Source organism: Diceros bicornis, chromosome 3, assembly GCF_020826845.1.
Source record: "Diceros bicornis minor isolate mBicDic1 chromosome 3, mDicBic1.mat.cur, whole genome shotgun sequence".
NCBI lineage: Eukaryota > Metazoa > Chordata > Mammalia > Perissodactyla > Rhinocerotidae > Diceros > Diceros bicornis.
The window spans coordinates 68,245,821-68,269,107 of NC_080742.1; the positions used below are offsets into that span (position 1 = coordinate 68,245,821).

General features: G+C 32.7%; 1 protein-coding gene across 3 annotated transcripts in view; it reads right to left on the reverse strand.

Moving 5' to 3' along the window:
- ASZ1 (ankyrin repeat, SAM and basic leucine zipper domain containing 1) overlaps positions 1-23,287 on the reverse strand; it is a 62,287-nt gene that overhangs the window by 3,717 nt on the left and 35,283 nt on the right. The window contains exons 7-13 of one of the 3 annotated variants that reach the window (XM_058528881.1): positions 21,902-22,026; positions 21,087-21,162; positions 19,754-19,810; positions 18,658-18,767; positions 10,862-10,967; positions 9,712-9,825; positions 6,275-6,370 (exon numbers count right to left, since the gene is read on the reverse strand). In XM_058528881.1, coding sequence (XP_058384864.1) covers positions 6,275-6,370; positions 9,712-9,825; positions 10,862-10,967; positions 18,658-18,767; positions 19,754-19,810; positions 21,087-21,162; positions 21,902-22,026 — 684 coding nt within the window. Of the gene's footprint in view, positions 1-5,933; positions 6,371-9,711; positions 9,826-10,861; positions 10,968-18,657; positions 18,768-19,753; positions 19,811-21,086; positions 21,163-21,901; positions 22,027-23,287 lie in introns of those variants that run through there. The other 2 variants (XM_058528889.1, XM_058528898.1) reach the window with 2 other exon arrangements.

The following is a 23,287-nucleotide window of genomic DNA, read 5'->3' on the forward strand; positions in this document are numbered from 1 at the left end:
AGTGTAGCCTTGCTTTACCCATCATGTATCTAGCCATTTTGTATCCTGGTCAAACCTAGGTGGTCTTTGCCTTTTGCTTCCAATAGGCTTTAGGTGCTCTTAGAACTTTCAGCATCCTATGATATTAACTTAAGAGCTAGGTAAAGCTTACATGAAAAGTATTTAGCTAATGTTTCTGTTTTTTTAAAAAAAAATCTTGCACATTGTTCTGGGTCAAGCACTATACTAAGCACATAGCAGATACCCTAGAAATATTGGTTAAGGAGTTTCACTGCCAGGATGAAAGTGTGAGGAGCTCCATGGACATACAGTGAAACAAGCAAAGCTGGAGAAAGTTATAAAAATACAACCTTTATTTAACATCTCTAGAAAGAGTTAGGGCTCAGAACAAATGAAGAAATATTTATTCAAGAAAACCTACTAAAACTGAGTAAGAACATTTAGCCATGACCCATTTCCTCCCATACCCCACATCCTAATCAGCTCAGCTTGGCAGAAGCTCCAATCTTGGCAGAAGAGGCCAAGAAGATGGGGTTCCCTCTCCCCTTAGCTCCCAAATAAGGGTTACCATATCTCATATGAAGAGCAATCCACCAGCATTTCTTATCCATTCCAACTCCAAGCTTAGGCAGCTAAATTCCGGTGAGTCTGGTTGACAGGTTGAGGCTCTCTCCTTCCACTGAGCCCCACAGGATGAGGACTCTACCCCAGGAATGGCAAGCCAGAATATTGGAGCCCTGATCTCCCTCATGCCAGCTTGCTCATAGGGCAGAGCTGTAAGAAGCAAACCCAGAAGACCAGAGGCTACTGCCCCATCCAGCACCCAGAGTAGTGGCACAGAGATTTTTCCCAGGGGCAGACGCAGTCCATAAGAAAGGAGAGCTTGAAAGTACTCCTCAAAGAAAGTGACTTTATTTGAAACAGAATGTGGAGAAAATCAAGCCTCAGGGTACTCTTGAAGACAACAGCTCCCCTTATGTAGGAGCAACAAGCTAAACTGTAGGCCAGCTAGTTCACAAGAGAGAACCAAGGAAAGAGACAGCTAAGAAGGGCCCTCCCTGGTCAGAATAAACCTCAAAAGCTGGCTTCAAAAACTACCCCTGTCCAAATTTGCTTCTATCAGACTGCTGAGCAATTCACAGGCCAGGGTATATCAAAAACAATAGAGCAATCAACCAGTAATTTGTGGAACCTAAGGGCTGGGTGTAATACCAAATGAAGCAGTCAGCCTATCAGAGAGATCAGAGAAAAGACACAGTTTAAAAGAGCCTGCTAAAACTACTGTCATCCCAGGGTGACTGTGTGCATGCCCAGGACTATGCCCTCTGAAGAGCAACATCAGGAGTTTCACACTTTGGGGGAAACAGACTTCACTAAGATAGTCCAGCCAAGTCACTAAACAAATAAACAAGCAAACAATGCAACAAAAATTCCTTGGAGGGGGGAGGGAGGAGGAATCACTTTCCAGAATTCCTATATTATCTAAAATATCTAGTTTTATCTAAAGAATTATGAGACATGCAAAGAAACAGCAAAGTGTGACCCATATACAAGAAAAAGAGCAGGCAACAGAAACTGAGAGGCCAGATGTCAAATTTAATAAGGACTTCAAAGAAGCCATTATAAATATGTTCAAAGAACTAAAGGAAACCATGCTTAAAGAAGTAAAGGAAGGTGTGAAGAAAATCTCTTATCATAGAGAATATCAATAAAGAGACAGAAATCATAAAAAAAAAATGGAAATTCTAAAGTTGAAAAGTACGGTAACAAATAAAAAATCATTACAGTGGCTCAATAGTAGATTTGAACTGGTGTAAGAAAGAATCAGTGAACTTGAAGATGAATGGATAGAAGTTATGCAATTCAAAGAAGAGAGAGAAAATAGAACGAAGAAATATGAATAGCAAAATGTGGGACACTTTTGGGTCCACGAATATGGGTGTAATGGGAATATCAGAAACTGAGGAGAAAGAGAAAGGAATAGAAAAAACATTCCAAGAAATAATGGCTGAAAATTTCCCACATTTGATGAAAAACATTAACCCACACATCCAAGAAGTTCAATGAAGTCCAAGTATGATAAATGCAGAGATCCATACCAGATATATCATAGTAAGAATGCTGACAGCCAAAGACAAAGAGGAAATATTGAAAGCAGCAAAATGACTTGTCACACAGAGGGAACTCCAAAAAGGTCAACAGTTGACTTATAAAAATCATGGAGACTAGAAAGCAGTGGGACAGCATATTCAAAGTGTTGAAAAAAAAACCTCTCAACCTAGAATCATATATCTAGCAAAATTTCTTTCAAAAATGAAGGCAAAACAAAGACATTTCCAGATAAACAAAAACTTAGAAGATTAATTGTTATCAGACCCACCTTATAAGAAATACTAAATAAAGTTCTTCACACTGAAAGCAAGTAAAACCAGATGGAAATCTAAATCCACACAAAAAAACAAAAAGCAGTGATAAAGGTAATTATGTAATTATAAAAGACAATATAAATGCATCCTTCTTTTCCTTTCTTCTTTTAATGATTTAAAAAGCAATTGTATAAAGGAATATATATAATTATATTGTTGGGCTTATAACTGATAAAAATGTATTATATTTGAAAATAACAGCACAAAGGAGGTGGGTGGGAGCAGAGTGGTATTGGAATAAGGAAATAACACCAGATGCCAACTTAAACTCACAGGAACAAATGAAGAGAACCAGAAATGATAAATAAGAATGTAAATATAACACTCTATAAGTATAGACTTGATCATTCTTCTTTTCTGTTTCTTTAATAGACATAAAACTATATAAAGTAATAATTATAACACTATTGTTGGGTTTGTAACATATATGGATGTAACATGCATAACAATAACAACAGTACAAAAAGATGGAAGACGATGGAATGGAGCTATATAGGAGTAATGTTTCTATATCTCACTGGAATTAAGTTAGTATAAATCTCAAGTAGATTCTTATAAATGAAGAGGTATATGGTAAACCCTAGAGCAACCACTAATAACTCAAAAATACTGTGAAAAAATTATTAAAGAGATTTTTCCATACGAGACATATAGAAAACAAAAGTAAAATAGATATTTCTGTCCAATATACCAATAATATACCAATAAACCAATAATGTACAGTCATGCACTGCATAACCATGTTCTGGTCAATGACGGACCACAAATATGAGGGTGGTCCCATAAGATTAGTACCATATAGCCTAGGTGTGCAGTAGGCTGTACCATCTAAGTTTGTGTAACTACACTCTATTATGTTCACACAACAATCACCTTGCCTAATGACACATTTCTCAGAACGTATCCCTGTCACGAAGTGATGCATGACTGTACCAATAACAACACTGACTGAGTGGATTAAACAATTCAATCAAAAGTCAGAGATTGTCAGACTGGATAAAAATAAAAAATAACTTACAGTTGTTGTAACTATGTGGCATTATGCTAGGGTCAGAAAACTATAACTTGGTGGGCTAAATCCAGGCAACCACCTGTTTCTATAAATAAAGTTTTATTGTACCACAGCCACATCTACTCATTTATGTATTGTCTACAGGTGCTTTTGCACTACAATGGCAGTGTTAAGAAGTTGTGATATAGACCATATGGTCTGCAAAGCCTAAAATATTTACTCTGGCTCTTTACAAAAAATGTTTGCTGACTTCTTAACTAAAGGAAACCCAGTGTGGAAGTTCTTCTTTAACTGATTCTATTTCCCAGGGCAATAAGAAACAGAACATCATTAAGAATGAGATGAGGAGGAGCTCTTAGAAGTTTGAGGACAGAGAAGCATAAAACAGTTATTCAGTGAAAAGTTTAGTCAATGTACCAGGGAAATGTAATAGGGTTGCCAGACAGCACGAAGCAGCCCCCAGCCCCACACTTAAGGATAGTGGCAAGTATGCATGCTGCTCTTTGAAAGATACTTGCATCCCAATAGGTGCTTATAATGGATTATTTGGGTTCCAAAGTTGATTCCAAAGACAAAGGAACATTTTCTGATCCAAGCTTATTAAAAATTAAATACCAATTAATAAAAAAAATAAAGTTTTACTACTTTCAAGTATATAGAATTAAAACCTGGTTTACAGCATTTCTATCTGTGGTTTTAGAGAGCTCTCAATAGAACTTGTTTTAACAAGACAAGAAAAGTGATTTGTACTGAGCTATCTTGTAAAAGAATGAATATTCCAGAAGTTATACTCCCCTCGTAGTAAAGCATTGTACTCAAGTCAAATAATCATAGAGTAGGAAGAGACTTATACTCTAGATAAAATAACCAATTTTAAACCACAAGGAAAATCTTATTCTACTGATACGTTACCCATGAAGAAACAATTTAATCACAACAAATGCTGCCCAACTTATTCTCAATCTGTAATCTGAAATTTATACTCAGAATATGCAGATACAATGGACTTTACATTATTTCTTTCCCCTGAATAGCTAATTATATTTGAAGTACATTGGGGCAGATTACTAATTTAAGAAATTCTCTGAGAAATCCTTTTGGAAAGTGAATATTTTATCAATTTGCATTTTCATAGTTTGTCCTAATATTTGAGAGATGCCTATAGTTTGGTTTGGTTAGAGGAAAAAAATAGTGACCCATCCAGCCAATAGAAGAAATATGATCATCTTTAAGATGAACCGAGGTGAAAGACTATTGTAAGTAGATAATCAGGTAGTATGTCTGTCATTTTCCTACAGTTTTTTTTTTAAGGAAACTGAAACTAGCATTTATTAAACACCTTCTATTTGCCTAAGCACTGTGCTAGAAGTGAAACATGATCTGTGTTAAAAGAAGTACCCATTCTCCTATTTATATTCTAGTTTTGTTCTAAGTCTTGAACCCATTTATGAGGGATATCAGAAAAAATATGTCTTGCTATGGCACTTAGGTTAAAATGTCAGACACCAATTCCTTCCAATGATATATGGTTGAGCATATTCTCAGAAAAGGAATGATGATTTGAGTCTTGCTGCTTTGGTATAACCGAGAGTAGAAATTGCTGCTAATTATAGTTCCCTGTGCTGTTCGTCTTTTCCACAGTTTTTTCCCTTTGCTTGGTATTTACCTTTTAACAGTTGTAGAACTGTAGAACTGCATCTGTTCTGAGTATGGTACTAAGTCAAGCAAGATTTAACTACTATATTCCCTGCTAAATTGGGCCTCCTCTTTTATTACCTTAAGTTTTAAAATATGAATATCATTAATTTTGAAAAAAACACAAAGAAATCGTGTATTACTTTAGATTGATATGAAAAATTATAGGCCAAATGCCATTCGCTTTCATAACATTCTCAAGAATGTTACATATAGTACATGTCGTACATTCCCATAAATACATTACATAAAAAAATTCTAATGTACTTGGTGCTTTCCATGCTAGTCTCGAAATTTTCTGCTTTTTAAATGTACATTTAAAATATTTTTCCTAGGTTTTCGGGCCAGCCCCGGTGGCCTAGTGGTTAAGTTCAGCGAGCTCCACTCTGGCGGCCCCAGGTTCGGTTCCCAGGCGCAGACCTACACCACTTGTCTGTCAGTGGCCATGCTGTGGTGGTGGCTCACATACAAAAAAAGAGGAAGATTGGCAGTGAATTTTAGCTCAGGGTGAATCTTCCTCAGCAAAAAGAAATAAAATAAAATTTTTTTCCTAGGTTTTTAATCCATAATTCAAAAATTTTACATTTTATCTTATTCTTTGCATTCTCTGGAATACTTTCAAAATTAATAATTTTCTAATAATGTTATAACTGAAAAAGTTAAATAAATTCCTTATTACATAATAATGAAAGGGAAAAATAAGGACTAAAAGAAAGCTACTAATTTATGAGCACTGCAAATTCTGTTAAAACTCACTGTGACAAATGAATATACTTTTTTAAATGTCAAAGAATATTAGATAAAACTTTTATTTTGAATGTGATTTAGAGTCATAGGATCAAACTTAAGAATCACTTATAATTTACTGCTTGATCAAAATTAACATAAAAATATAACAAATTCTATTTTTAACTCAAACTGACAAACCACTTTCTAAAGAAAAACTTTTTGCTCTATGCTATCATAATTTTGCCTATGGAGTATTGGCAAAGAATGTAGTTATATTCTGCCACAAATAGTTAAAAGCAACATTTTTAGGTAATTTGAATAAGAGATACATAATTACTCAAAACAAATATTAGGGGTATTTTCTATGGAAAGCTAGCTTGCAAATGAAAAGAAGAAACCCAAATCCGCATACTGTAATTGCCGTCCTCTTCAAAATTCTACTATTCCATGTAGATACTTCTTCCACTAATGGTAAATGGGCTGGATCATTTTCTCGTTCACTTTGCAACTAATATTTAGTAGGGGAAAAAAGAAAAGAATTAATGTACAGTACATTGAAAATTAAGATATCTTTTATTTTTTAAAAATATCATAATATCCATGTTAATTCTCTTGATTTAGATGTAGTCAATGCAAGACTCCCACAGATGATTTAAAGTGAACACAAATGCCTTGAAAGACAGTCTTTCACCAAGATCCCATTATAGTAAATTATTAGATTCATATTAAAAATAAATGCTTTCATAGATTATTACATTTTAAAATCATGTTTTTATGTCAGGATACAAAGCTCCTTTGGTGTTAAAGTTTCTATTTCTACCTATAAAGAATGACAATTCTTATTTTTTCCTTCCGTACTAAATACAGTTGATTTCTTACAAAAAAGTGAACCATTCTTATAGCATACCTATAATACATGAAATTTAAAAACTGGAAGATTTGATGCTAATGCTAGAAGTTTAATCCTTTATTTAAATATAATTGCAGGAACAAATGTTAACAAAATCTTAAGTGGTTTTTTTAGCACTTCTCAAAATTATATGACCTAGTCAATTTCTAAAATCCCATACAGAGACCTTTCTTGCTAAAGAAGGCCCCCTCACTCGTGTGTGTGTGTGTGTGTGTGTGTGCGCGTGCGCGCGCGTATGTGTGTGTGAGAGACAGAGAGAGAGAGAGCAAAGAGAGTTGTTGGGGGAGGAGCAGAAGAGGGCGAATGAGCAGAAACCAAAAGATCCTTGAAAGATAAAAAGAATCAGGCACATTTATAGAGTGATATTTACTAGAAACATCCTGTGCTGGAGTGGTGACAATAAATACTTTCAACATTAGCAAGAATAACTACTTCTAAAATCTACAGTGTAAATATTTAATTAAAAAAGCCTGCAAAATTAATTTTAAATTTATAGCAGAAAACAGACTTCAATGCCAATCTCATTAATACTGTATTCTTGGTCTAACTTCCAAATGGCTTCATTCAGCAACAGATTCCTTTTTGACACTGATGCTCCATTTACTGAATCCTGAGACAGTCATTCCTTTTATTAACCAATTACTTAGAATGACCCTTTCTGACAGGAGCCTGTCAGTGTGTTGGTTTGAAAGAGAGTAATGTGGTGTTAAAGTCTAGCCTTGACCTCTCCCACCCTCTCTGTTACCTTCATACACTTATCCATGATAACTCATTTTTTTTTAATTCCCTTTAGTTATTATTTGCAAACTCTGAAATATCATAAGCTATCACGCATGATAGCATACTCTCAAATCTGGAAGCTCTCACAGTTCTCTAAATCAGATCTCATTATGGTGATTACTAGTTGTTTAAGACTAATCCAGAAAAACCAACGTACTAGTTTGCTCCAAAATTAAGACTTTCCTGCCCAAAGAACTGTATCTGCCATTATTTTAAACCAATAAATGTGTTTTCAAGGCTAGTCCTTATATAGAAATTATGAATTCAAGATAGAGAAGGCCACGGAAAAGAAACCTTCCATTTAGCTAAAGAAAGCTGAAATTTCTCTTTATAGGTACACGTTATTAAAATAAATGTTATGGTACCTGATTGAATTGTTTATGTTTTTGAGTCAAAGTCAACCCAAAGCAGTGGTTCTTAATTTCATTCCTTTAAGAAAAATGTGGTCTCTCTAATTTCATCTCAATCCTCTATCCTATCTCCCCAAATGTTTTTAGTTCATCTTGGAGAAACCAAATAATTACCAATCCTGAGGCAAAGATGTCTTAGGGAATTTCTCACACTAAACATTACAGGTTGATGCTTTGCAGGAAGTATCTTTATATATTTATAAGTATATATATACACTTATATATATATAAATATCTTTCCAAATTTATCTTGGATCTCCGTGAAAAACACCACGCTACGTAAAAATCCATACCATTTTCCTTCAATTCTTCTAGATGATGGAGGTAGTGAAGATGAGTGGTGCTACAATTTTCATGTTGTCAGCGAGTTCAGAAAGTAGAAAATCAGATTTTTGTATGAGAAAGTTTATTTGGGGAGTGGCATGGATTAAAGGAACACAAAAGTGGAAGGAGAGAGAATAATTAGGAGACTAATGTGTAGCATAGTTGCCTGGCATACAGCAGGCATTCTTATGTTTGTTAAATGAATAACTGTCAGAGAATACAACTTCTAAGATGCCTCTTTCTCTGGAAAGGAGTTATCTTCCACAAGAATTTTTGAATATATTGTTCATTCGCCCCCTTTAAAATGTCTTTATTCTCCTATTATTTTGTAGGATTTGCTTCACAATTTTCTGCTCACTTTTTAAAAAGATTCCTTTTGATTGAACATATGTTAATAGTTAGAATGACAAATTACCTGGAATATATATAAAGATTATTTTGAGGAAAATAACTTTTTTGATAAAATATTAATGAAAATATTAAATGACTTATGGGTTGAAGCTATACAAATTTATGCATAATCTAATGTTCACATCAGATATTTTACAAAAACTTTATTGATATCAAATACATTTATTAAATAGACTAGGAGAACTCAGAAGTGAATTCTCTAGTTGACTAAAAGTGTTTTCCTTTATTACCTATCTTCAACAGAGTTCCTTATTTCAGCAGCTTAGAGTTTGTTATCGCCAATGTTCTTAAAGGGGAAAAAAAATAACCTGTCCTTAAATCCAGATATATACCTCTATGTGGGTATAGAAACAAGAACCAAAAAAGCCTATACCCTTTAAAAAAATTAAAATAAAAGATATTACTGAAAGTCTAGAAAATAGAAGGAATATTTCATCCATAATCCTACCTCATTAACAGAGGTAAAACATTTCATTTTGGTAATTTTTCATCTGCATATTAACATGTAAGTAAAACTTATGAATATAACTTTATATCTTTAACAAGTTGATATTTGATTTTCATTATTTTTTCAACTGGCTGCATATCATTATAACAAATGAGTGTACCATAATTTACTAAATCATTCTTCTAGCATAAGACACTTATGGTACATACAATTTTGGAATCATTAAACTACTATTGAAAGATACAAATATTTTTATGGTCCTTGGCACATCTTGTCAAACTGTTTTTGAAAGGGGTGTGACACCAGTCTCACATGAAAATATGAGTTTGGTGAACTCTAACCAGTAATAGGTAGGGTAATACATTTTTCCCTGCAAATTTAAAAAATGAAAAGGATAAATCATTATTCTTTTAGTATGCATTTCTTTAATACAAAGTTTGTTTCCTATGTATATTTCTTCTTTTGGAAACTCCTTTTTCCACTTGTCTAGTATAAGCTTAAGTTGCTCTTGTCAGAATTCCTTCATTGTAAATCATTTATTCCCCCTTTTTATGTGAAATATATACCTTCCGAATTAAGTCTTTTAGTTTGCAGACCTCTTCACTCAAATCTTCAACATTACCAACGAGTTCTTCACAAACTGAAGAAAAATTCCGGGGAGAAGCCCATTCTAGTACTATCTGTTAATATGTTCAAAAGTTACATTTTAAAGAATGGGAAACAACTTTTCATAAGTTTATATCCACAAAGATTATACAGCATTCTCAAACATAAATTATATTAACTGAAAACCATTTTTTGTTTAAGATAAATCCTGACACCAAAAAGAAGTCAGTAATTTTATATAAATAGTCAAATCAGTTTCCCTAATGCAATTACTAAATATATGTTCAGTCATGCACTGCATAATGACGTTGTGGTCAACGACAGACTGCATATACGACAGTGGTCATAGAAGATTAGTACCATATAGCCTAGGTGTGCAATAGTCTATCACCATCTAGGTTTGTTACGCACACATCTAGGTTTGTTGGCACAACAACAAAAGTGCCTCACAAGGCATTTCTCAGAACGTGTTCCCATCATTAAGTGATGCACGACTGTATATATAGGGTTATGGAGACTAATATTAGTAATAATATTTGTGGTGAACAAATAAATTCATGAAGGTTTAAGAATGACATGGTTCCCATATTAGTGTTATATAAAAATCATACGAAAACAAGTACATTAAAAATTTTTCACTGTAGATAAATAGCTAAAAGCAAATCACATGAAAAACTTCTACAAAATAAGTTTGCTTTTACAGGTCACTTACACTTTCTCTATTTAAAATTTCCTTCATAAAAAAGCCTTATATTGATATGGTTTTTAATAACACTCAACACACTGTTTTGTTTTAACTTTCACCTGGGTCTCCCGTCACTTTATATTTTAAACAACCAAATTCCCTTTAAGAACAAATGGTAAGTTCAATACACAGATCAATTTAATTTTTGGTCTGACTCATTTTCCTTTTCTTAAGGGCTAGAACACAAAGTTTTTCAATTAATTAGTGTGTAAAGGAGTAATAGTAAATAAATTGACTTATTTAGATCTTATGAGATTTTGTAGAAGAAAGATACAATTTTACCAGATCATCCCTGTTTATTATCATTAACTTATCTGGAATGTTCTTCAGCATACATACTTGACTTAATAACTTTTGTAGAATACCTTTTGAGAATTTACAGGTAACTCAGTAATGATATTCTGTACAGCTGTTATTAAATGGCCACACTGTTTGTTTAATTTCAGAAGAAAGTTGAGGAACTCATCACCACTAAAGAAAGGAAACAAACAAACAAACAAACAGGAATCACTAATATGAGCAATTTACTTCATTCTACTGGGTTAGTTACTCAATGTCTAGTCATAATATTTATTAGGTTCTTTAAAAAATATTTATAGAACAGCTAATATGTGTTAGCAACTGAAAAAGACATAGAACATACAAAGAAAACCAAGTCTCCAATCTTGAGGATCTCTCAAGTTCAGGATGAGAGGCAAACATACAATTATAGCATTGTTATTCACAGGGCCATATGAAGAAGGAATATAAAAGTACCAATATTTGAGTATGTATCATCTGAAGGCATTGCACCAGGTACTTTACATTTATTAGTCTTTTAATTCCTCAAAACAACTCCTGTAAGGCAGATGTTGTTAACATTAGTTTATACTTCAGACATCTAAAACTCAGAGATAATGAACTTAGTATAATGGGAATAGGAAATTAGTACTATTTCACAGAGATGATACTTGAACTGAGTCTGGAGCTTAAGAATAAGTTTGTCAAGCAGGTGAGGAAGAGAAGGGCTTCTGGATGGAGAGAATAGCAGGTGCAAAAGTATGGGGGTAGGAGGTCACCAAAGTAAAACGAAAGCACAATTATGGGAAGTAGTAAGAAAAGAGGCTGGTTGTAACCATTTTTAAAGAACTTTTGTGATATGCTAAGGAATTGAATTTTATCTTTTTAATAATGTAGAGCTACTAAAGAATTTTAAACAGGAAAGTAGAAAATCAGATTTTTGCATGAGAAAGTTTATTTGGGGAGCAATGTGGATTAAAGGAACACAAAAGTAGAAATAGAGAGAATAATTAGGAGACTAATGGAAAAATCCCCCTAAGAGATGATGAAGAAAAGCTTAAACTAAGGATCTAGCAGTGGCAGTCTGAATGGGGGGAGAGGGTAGAGTGGCGGTTTAAGAAGCATTTAGGAGAATAAACTGAAAAACTGGTGATAGAATCATCCTAGACTCTTCCTTTTCTTTCACATGCAATCTAAGTTTTTTGATTTCAATGGAAGGTGGCACCACCAAGCAGGGAAGTAAATTTGAGAGTGGGTGGTAGGGAAAAGAGTGGAGTGAAGAGAAAATGTTATGGCATAATAACTAAGAACACACACTATAGAGTCAGGAAGACCTGAGTTTAATTCAGCTTCCACACACGATCTTGGGCAAACCTTATCTTTAGCCAAATGTTTCCATATCTCTAGAATTGAGATAACAGGACTGTCAGAAGCACCTAAGCATTTTGTCTAGCACATAGATGGCATTCAAACAAACTTAATTATGCTGGTGATGGCAATGATATGAGACACGCAGGTGGCAACAACCAGTAAGCAGTAGAAAATGTCAGTCTTGTAAGGGTACTTATCCAGAGGTCCACAGACTCATGAGGCTAGATAGAATTCAGGGAATTGGTGAACTTAGATGGCAAAAAACTACATTTTTATTTTCACTAACCTCTAACAGAAATTCAGCCTTTCCTTCAATTGTGAATGTAGGCACAAACCATAGTAGTATTAGAAGTGTCTGTAATTTGGTCACCAATAGAAATCAAAACTATGGTCATGGAGAAGACCACAAAGAAAAAGGATACACATTATGAAGGGGGAGAGTTGATAGGGGTAGAAGAAAAAAGCTATCAAAGGAAAAGTAGCCTGAGAAGAAGAAAATCAAGAGTTAAGGTCTGTTAAGAAAGGCAATGTAGGAGATGGATTCAAGAAGGAGGAAAAAGTCAAGCATGTTAAATAATTAAGATAAGTCTACTCATTCTAGCAATGAAGAGACACTGGTGACTAGATTAGTTTCAGTGACGGAAGCCAATTTATAGTGAAAGCTGCACAGAAACTTACACAACCCAATAGAAAAGTGGACCAAGGATATGAATAGGCAATTTAGAGAAAAAGAAAAAATGAAATTTAAGTGGATAATAAGCATGGGATTACAATAAAAATAAGATGTTCCCTTCTAGTGGAATGACAAAAATCAAGTAGGTCATTAACATCAAGAGTTGACAAGTGTGTGAGATGACCTTTCTAGAGATGACCTTTCTAGAGACTGACCTTTCAGTTAGCAGTATCTACTAGAATAAAAATGCACACAAAAACTACTACTAAGGGACCAAAGGTACTTCTGAGTCCAAATGAAATTCTTATAGGTAGAAGTTTTAACTATATACTATACAAAGTTTCTTTCATGCTGTTTCTAGGAGGAAAGGTTATAAAAAGCAAGCAAGGTTAACCTCCAATGAAACTTGATAGCAAATTTTTCTCTAAGACTCATTGCTAGGACTTCTATAGTATTTTAATTTAAAACAAGTTTTTTCTTAGGTATTAGGTTGAAAAATAAACAGTTTATATAAAATAAAGATTTAAACTTTATGAACATAACATATATAATCAAGTCACCAATAATGAAAAGTGTCCGATGCTTGATAAAAGCAAATTGAAATTAAAAAGTTTAAATAAGGGGGCCGGCCCCGTGGCATAGTGATTAAGTGCGTGCGCTCCGCTGCTGGCAGCCCCGGTTTGGATCCCCGGCGCGCACTGATGCACCGCTTGTCAGGCCATGCTGTGGCGGCGTCCCATATAAAGTAGAGGAAGATAGACACAGATGCTAGCCCGGGGCCAGTCTTCCTCAGCAAAAAGAGAGGAGGATTGGCATGGATGTTAGCTCAGGGCTGATCTTCCTCACACAGACACACACACAAAAACAAGTTTAAATAAGCTCTTGTTCTATTTAGAAAAAGTGCTACTTATAAAAGCATTTTCAGAATAAATATAATTCTTCTTTATTCTATTTTCTTTCTGATCTTTAGAAAGAACAAAACTTGAGCATATTTTTGTCAAAACAACAGCAGTCATTACTTGTATCAATTTTTGTTTCCATGTAATATTTATAAGATACACTTATAGCTTAGATTTCAGTGCTCTTTAAATACTCAAATTTTATTTATTATCAATAAAAACAATAACTCCTAGATGAGTAATTCATTAATGTCCTATATATTTTATTTAATGAGCTCAAGGAAATTAAGATCCCTTGAGAATTGTCATTCAAAATATCAACTGATAGCAGGTATAGAATTCTAGGTAGGCAATTGACACATATATATGTGGGATATAAACTTATAAGCTCTTATTGTGAAGAAAGTAAGATTAAGTTAACAACTCATTTCAAATAAGCAAATAATATTATTAACAAAATTACACAGTCTTAATGAATGAAAGGAAAATATATACCTTTCCTCTGATGTATACTTTTCAGGGCCACTGAATACGGATAGGCAAATTGTAAAAAACACCACTCTGTAGTGTGCCATTCATCACACACTATATGAATGGCTGGCCATCCCCCACCCCAGAGATGTACAGCATACAACCTACATACCTCTACATGGCAGCCCTGATAATTCTGTACTTATTTAAAGAATTCAAAATAAGCAGATACGGCATAGCTACGGTAGACTGTATCACGTCTTTTCTACAGAACCAAATATTACCAGGCCTCTCTCTGCTAGAGGATTATACTTCATGCCCCAGGGACACGAGGCCTGGCCATGTGACTTGCCTTGGCAAATAAAATACGACTAGAAGTGACTGTGTAACTTTTGAACAGAGGCTTTATGAGCCACTGACTGGTTCTGCCATCTCTCTCCTTTGCAGAAAAGCAGCATGTCCTGGGGAGGGCTGTTTCTCCAGCCTGTTCTCAGAATAACAACAAGGAGTAGACCTACTACAGCTGACTCATGATACAGGTGATCAAGAAATAAACTTTATTATTATAGGTCATTTAGATTTAGAAGTTATTTCTTACTACAGCATAACATAGTGTAAGCTGACTAAAATAACATGTCATATTTTAAAAAAGTGACATCAAATTAGGATACAATTTATACTTTAAATAAAGGTACTCCAAATAAAAGTACTATGTGCTCATTGTAGAATATCTGGAAAAATTAAAATTACCAATACTCTTATCACCCAAGGATAATGATTTGTACTATTTTCTTTCAGAATATTTTCTTAAAGTACACATTTTCTTCCAGTATTTTTCGTATGCATATATACAATGGTATTACACCTCACTCCATTTTATATTTGCTTTTCATACTTATTATGAGTATTTTTCCATGACATTAAGTCTCAAACTAATTTTAATGACAGAATAAAATAATTATATTGATGCAATGTAATTCAACCATTCCTCTGATATTAAATATTTAGAGTTTCCAATTTTAGAATGTTTATAAATAATAGATGTGAATAACATATTTTCACATAAAATTTTTTATCTATACAGATTTTTCCTTTTGGAGGAGAAATAGTTTCCTTAATAGACATAATTTTGAGATGCCTTTTATACATTCAAGTAGATGTCAGGCTCAGAGAAAGGGTCTGGGCAGAAACTGCTGAATATGTCAAGACATGGATGAAAACCAGTATTTCTGTTCAAAATATCTCAAAGTAGTAATGGAATGGTTATTAATATTTTTTAGATCGCAGTCTCTAACTCTGCAAACATAGTAAAGCTAAGTGTAGAAAAAAGTAAATGTAGTGTGCATATGTGTTCTTGTAAGAGACTATTTTAGAAAATTTAACACATAAAAGAAAAGTATCTTAAAATAAATCAGTAGCTAAATTGTTGAAGTCACATTACCAGAAGATTATAATCAATCAGTTCAACTTTTCCTGCTGTTAGTTTTCTTATGACTTAATGACTAATTTCTTCTTTAAAGAATGACTTTGGACAAATGGGAAGTAAAACCTTTTCCATAACAGCATGTAAACAAAGTCTGTGATTTAATAACAAGGTCAAATTCCTGAAATATATGTCTGCCAGTTTTATTTTTTAAAAAATTCAGCAGTTTTAATACGTGAACCATTCAGGATTCTGCACATTCTTTAAGTCTATTAAATCCCACAAAGTAAATTCATACAGGCAACTATACCATCATACTAATAAGTTATATTAAGAATTTTAATTCTCAAGTCAGTCATGTAGAACTTAGAATATTCTTTCATAGAAACAATAAATTAAAAAAGTAAACAAAATGAACAAAGAGATTCAAGAAGGTCTGCTGATTTTAAGTCTTCAAAACTGAACTCCCTTACAATGTATTTAAATTTTTAAGAGCTATAATATTATTCTGAAACGATGCATTATTTTGAATATAGATCATCTTATTATAAGGAAATATATTAAGAGAAAGGGAAATAATTTAACTTTGCAATAAAGTTTTTAAAGAAATCTGGATCATCTAAATTATCTCCTGGAAGACTTCTCTCAATTCTAAAATGGTGTGGAAATCTATTATTCGTGTATTGAATTAATGTTTACCGGAGTTGCAACGTTAGTTTTAGGCAGCCTACACCAGTGATGATACTGCTGCATTTCTAAGTATTATAAATTATAGTATACAACGTGGATGAACTTCAAGGAAATCAGGCCGACTGAAAAAAGCCAATCAAATAAGGATATATACTGTATGATTCCATTTATGTAACATTCATGAAATAACACCATTATAAAGATGGATAACAAATTATTGGTTGCTAGGAGTTAGGGATGGGGGGGTGGGTGTAGCTATAAAGAGACCGTATGAGGGAGCCTTGTGGTAATGGTACGTTAGGTATATTGATTGTGGCAGTGGTTACATAAGCTACACACATGATAAAATTGCATGGAGCTATACACCTACATACAAATGAGCACATGTGTATCTGGTGAAACACAAATAAGCTACGTGGATTGTTTCAACGTCAGTTTTCTGGTTTTGATATTATACAATATCAAATGCAAGATATTATTATGCAAGATATTAACACTGGACGAGACTGGATGAAGGGTGCATGGGACCTCCCTGTACATCTCTTTGCAATTTCCTGTGAATCTATAATCATTTCAGATAAAAAGTTAACAAAATCATTTACTGCTCCACAAAATATTAATAAAATCAAATATTTTCAAAATAGATTTTAGATTACTAATGTTACTAATAATCAGTAACTGACAAGTTTATAATATTGAAAATGAACTTTATATATGGATAACATAATTTCTTAAAGAATAAGGCTGAAAAAAGAGCTGAGCTACATGAGAAATGCTTTATTTTTGCCCTAGGCAAAAATATTACCACTTTGAATTTTCTTTTTTTTTTTTGTTTATTGCAGTAACATTGGTTTATAACATCGTATAAATTTCAGGTGTACATCATTATACTTCTATTTCTGCATAGATTACATCATGTTCACCACCCAAATACTAATTACAACCCATCACCACACACATGTGCCGAATTATCCCTTTCGCCTTCCTCCCTCCCCCCTTCCCCTCTGGTAACCACCAATCCAATCTCTGTCTCTATGTGTTTGTTTATTGTTGTTATTATCTACTACTTAATGAAGGAAATCATATGGTATTTGACCTTCTCCCTCTGACTTATTTCACTCTGCATAATACCCTCAATGTCCATCCATGTTGTCACAAATGGCTGGATTTCATTGTTTCTTACGGCTGAGTAGTATTCCATTGTGTATATATACCACATCTTCCTTATCCATTCGTCCCTTGATGGGCACTTAGGTTGCTTCCAAGTCTTGGCTATTGTGAATAACGCTGCAATGAACACAGGGGTGCATGTATCTTTACGCATTGGTGTTTTCAAGTTCTTTGGATAAATACCCAGCAGTGGAATAGCTGGATCATATGGTAGTTCTATCCTTGATTTTTTGAGGAATCTCCATACTGTTTTCCATAGCGGCTGCACCAGTTTGCACTCCCACCAGCAGTGTATGAGAGTTCCCTTCTCTCCACATCCTCTCCAACACATGTTGTTTCCTGTCTTGTTAATTATAGCCATTCTGACGGGTGTGAGGTGATATCTCATTGTAGTTTTGATTTGCATTTCCCTGACCGTTAATGATGTTGAACATCTTTTCACGTGTCTGTTGGCTATCTGCATATCTTTTTTGGAGAAATGTCTGTTCAGGTCTTTTGCCCATTTTTTAATTGGGTTGGTAGTTTTTTTGTTGTTGAGATGCATGAGTTCTTTATATATTTTGGAGATTAAGCCCTTATAAGATGTATGGTTTGCAAATATCTTCTCCCAATTGTTAAGTTGTCTTTTTGTTTTGTTGATGGTTTCCTTTGCTGTGCAGAAGCTTTTTAGTTTTATGTAGTCCCATTTGTTTATTTTTTCTATTGTTTCTCTTGCCCGGTCACACATGGTGCTTGAAAATATGTTGCTAAGACCGATGTCGAAGAGCATACTGCCTATGTTTTCTTCTAGAAGTTTCATAGTTTCAGGTTTTACATTCAAGTCTTTAATCCATTTCACTTTGAATTTTCAATTTGACACTTAAAATGATTTAAAGAGACTAAGAGCTATACTATGAAAAGCATGGGATCTCTTATATAGTTCATTAAACAAAATGCAATGAAAAAATAAAAAATATTTCTATGTGAGTTAAGAATCTGCATTGTTCTGCTTTTTCATAAAATGACTTTATAACAATTAACTTTATAAAGTACCTCCCACTTCAGAATAGAGTATATTGCAAAACGAACTATCCATTTCCCTGCGAAAATGAAGCTATCAAGTAAAACGACTCAGACATTATCAAAATTAAACTAAAAAAGAGCAGTTGGTTCTAAAGAATATTAATGTGTATAAGTTAATTTTACCTGATTTCCAACTTTGCCACTTCAGGTAATTCTCCAAATTTTATCTCTTCTACCTCTATTTCTTTAAGAGCAGCCAGAATTTTCTGCTGATCTCTATTCGTAATTCCATTCTAAGTAGAAATAATTTTAAAGTGCAATAACACAGTCATACTTGAATAATTTAATACTCAAAATTACTACAGACGTTTTCTACTTGATTAATTCACAGCTTGAAAAAATAGATACATATTCGAAAAATAACAAACATGCCAAAAAATTATATGGTTTGCTTTTAACTGTGACTGACAAGGTTATATCATTAAAACATCTATATATATAGTGACTGTAGTCAATTTTTTGCAATATATTAACAATTGTGATGGATTCTAAAAAGAAATTACTAGATTTCAATATATAATCTTTCCAAAGTAAAACAATTTTTCCTTCAAAATATTTAAAATATTATCAGTGAATTAAGTGAGAATTAAGTCTTTTTTTTGTCTGTATTCTATCTTTAGTGTTAACTAAATTTTCTACCATGGATTTAGCTAAGTAGTATGTTTATTTTGATTTTTAGTGATGCTAAAGATTTCAAGTTTCAATGTATTCATGCAGGAAGATCATTACTTTTTAAAAATCCTATTTATTAAAGTATCTCCAATATTTCCCACAGCTATGTTCAAACTGTTACTTAATAATACTAGATGGCAAAATAATAAGTCTTGATCCTTTTGAGAATCCAGCAAAAGGCAGTATTTGGTTGACACATGTTCATACCCACCTACACAAAAAACCACCTCTTATTCCTAAGTAACCTGTTTTACACCATTTCACAAATGTATTTCACATTTAGAAATGAAGCATCAGTTTTAGTTGAGATGTCATGACTAATCTGAAGAAATAAAAAACAACTCTAAGTCTTTAAATGTTCTTAAATCAACTTAATACTGTAACAGAAGATTTTAGATATGGTTATCCATAATCATATCTAATCAAGAACCTAGCAAAAGATCACTGACACTCTGTAGCCCTAGGACTCTTAAAATAGAAAATAAAAGGATCCACAATTTTAAAAATATGAAAGATAATGTCTGGAGTTTTTGAAATTAATACTAACCTTTATAAACTCATCTTTCCTCATGGTCAAAAGGTGTCTTAAAGTTATATCCCTTTCCTGTAGAAAAGGAAAAAAAGGCCACCTTGCAATATAAATAAAACAATAGAAGGGGAAATAGCCAAGTATACATAAGTTAGTCAGTTATACGCTACCCTCCTAAACAACTTTCTAGAGGGGATAGGATATGCAGGTATAGAACTATAAAACTGGGTAGGTAGTAATAAGTGAAATAATATGTATAATTACCCCCAAAATTATAAACATAGCTAGTTTTCCAGATTCAAAGAAAATGATTATAATTTATATTTGCTTACATAAAAAGTAAAATAGCTCTATAAAATTTGACAGAAATTTTTATGAATATTTTAAATTTCTAACTGTATCACATTAAATGATCAATAACACTTAGTTTTACTCAATTTTTCTCAAATAGGGAGAAGTTTCAAGATTTTACAATAAAGCCCAATTCTGAACTACCTAAACAGAATGTGCATATTCCTAAGGAAAGCCTATCTTAAATAGTGCTTTACTGCTTCAGTATCAGCTAAATAGCTGATAACTGTTGTCTACTCAAATCCCATAATGCATGCCTAAAGTACCTATACCAGTGCTTGGCATATGATCTAATTTAATCTTTACAACAACCATACACTAAGTATTATCATCCTTATGGAAAAAAAGAGAGATTTAGGTAACATATTTCAGTTAATAATCATTAGAGCAAGGGCGATATCAAGTTTGTTTGGTTTAAAATCATGCCTCTTCTGGGGCCAGCGCGGTGGCATAGTGGTTAAGTTCGCGTGCTCTGCTTGGGGCTCACAGGTTCGAATCCCGGGCATGGACCGACACACCGCTCATCAAGTTATGCTGTGGAGGCATCCCGCATACAAAGTAGAGGAAGATGGGCACAGACATTAGTTCAGGGCCAATCTTCCTCAGCAAAAAGAAGAAGATTGGCAATAGGTGTTAGCTCAGGTCCAATCTTCCTCACGTTAAAAAAAAAAAAGTCACGCCTCTTCTAATAATAGTCTATACAGGAAGATCAGCAACTGCAAAAACAAACTAAAGGCTTAGGTGTACAACGAGGAGTTTTGCGAAGCTTTAGGCAGTGAGTAAAAGCTGTTCAATACAGCCAGATTCTAATTTATGTAAATTTCTAAAATAATAGATTTTTGAAATGCTTATAAGTTTAAAATGGGATGTACTACAAATTATGGAGAAAGGTGCATTTGGCACTCTTTCAGAAGCATGCTTATGAATTAATATTTAGTGTTATGTTAAACAATAAATAAACATACATACATAACTCAATGTAGCTTATACAAAAACTTACCTTTAATAAATCTGTCATATGTTCAAGTCCAAGACCATGTAAAAATATTTCCAGATCTCCAAATGCTGTATATGAACTGTACATATTTATAGAAATGTCAATTTAAGAACAGACTATAAATGCACGAACAATAAATATATATTTGTAATGCAGAGAGAGGAGAATAAGAATGTAGAATATATGTGCAAATTTACATACCAGACCTATGTTATACAAAAGCAATAAGAAAGATTTCATGAGTGAAGGTATAGTAAACAGAGAAAATGCAGATAGTAAAATGTAGCTCATCTTTTCTAAGAATGAAAATATATGCCGACATGTATGTTCCTCATGAGATTTCCGTACATGAAAATCTCTTTAACTGCAAGAAGTAATAATTTAATAACAACTTTAAATGTGGGTAAGTAGAGAATAACTTTGTGGCCATGTATTGAATAACTATGTTCAGAAAAAAAAATTTTAATTTTAACTTATCAGAAATCTGCTAACGAGAATTAGAAAGCAAGATGCAATCTGGTTTGAACACTACCAAAAATATAATCTTAGAAGCTTTTAGAAATAAATTTTATTGTTGATATTTTTTTCAAAGTCAAAAATTATTCTTATTACTGTATAGTATACATATACAAAAATTTTCTAAAATTCTATAGAACAAAGCACTTAAAATCTAGACATTTCTAAGTGATATTTTAAAATACTTGTAAAAGTTTAAAATATCATATAAATAAGTTATCACATTTACTACAAATAATCGGAACATGCACATTTTTTACTCATTTATAGGTATTCTGTTAAACAAAAACATGTTATGTTACCTAAATATGTGATCATTTTCTTTATTAGAGTTCGTTGTCAATAGTTTACAAATAGTCTCTTCTTTAGTTAGCCGTTGAAGCTTTCCTTCCAATGGATTTAAAGTCAAAGAAAGAAAGTTGAAGATCTGAAAAAAGTTAACAAGCCATTCAAATATAGTTAACATTATTACATACTATCAGAAAGGAAATTTTTGCAAGGTTTGAGGGACAGAACTTTCACAACTCACTACTCTGAGAATAACTTTTATAAAATCAAGTAAATATTTCCTTGACCTAAAATAGTAATCAGAAAAGAAGATAAAGCACATCTAATTCAAAATAGTAAAAATGAAAGGAAGATAATAATCAATAATATTTTCAGTAAGATATAAAACAAAACTAAAAATTTCATTTTGGCAAGGGACTCAGAAAGATTAAGTACGAAGGTAGTACTTTAAATACACTGTTAAGTGGGTAGGAAGTAATAAGCGTGACTAAATGTATATACAAATCCCAACTGCACACCTCAAAGAGATGTGGTGAAATTCCTTAGTTTTAAAATCTAATTTTTTAGTAAGCCAAAGTTATGTCACATAACCAGCCAAAACACAAAATCAAATCTCACTTTAAGAAACAATTTATGACTTAAAATAATCTTTGATGTTCATAAATTTCTTAACATGTCAAATTTGGTGTCATCTACTCTAAATCGGATAATATGGTAAACTAATTAAAAGTTTTCAAATTTTCAAAGCTTAGAAGAAGAACTGTAAATTTCTTTTTGAAGTTTCACAGAGTTTTAGTGATTAGCACTTACACTGGAATAATTTTGGAAATGTGAATTTGAGTTAGAGAACAATAGCCATGTTTATCAGATTGCTTAAAAAACAGAGGAAGTTATTTTACATTCTGTAAAAGTGGCAAGGTCTGATTATTATAGGATGGAACTTTTGGAATGTCACATGCTTTTAAATTCAGAAACACAGTTTTAGAAGCTCTTGAACTATATAACTTAGTTTTAAAGTTGTACTGTATTTGATCCTTGCTTAGAAATTACAGACCTTTGGCTGAAACCTTTAATATTCTGACCAAAAGTTTTTATCAATAAAATAATTTAATGTATGGCAAATATTTATCATTGATTTTATCATCTGAATGACAATAGATCATATACCCAAATATGTTATCACTTTATTACTTATCTTGTCACACACATAGGAGTATATGTAGCTTAAAGGATTTAATTTTTACATTGTCTAAAATGTATTAATAAAAATTAAAAAACAATATTTTAATTACGTGTTCAAATTTTGAAATTTTACTAGCTTTCTCAATATACTAATTAATTTTTAAAAATCTGTATCAGTTTGAAATGTTTAAATAAATAACCTATTACAATTTTATTTC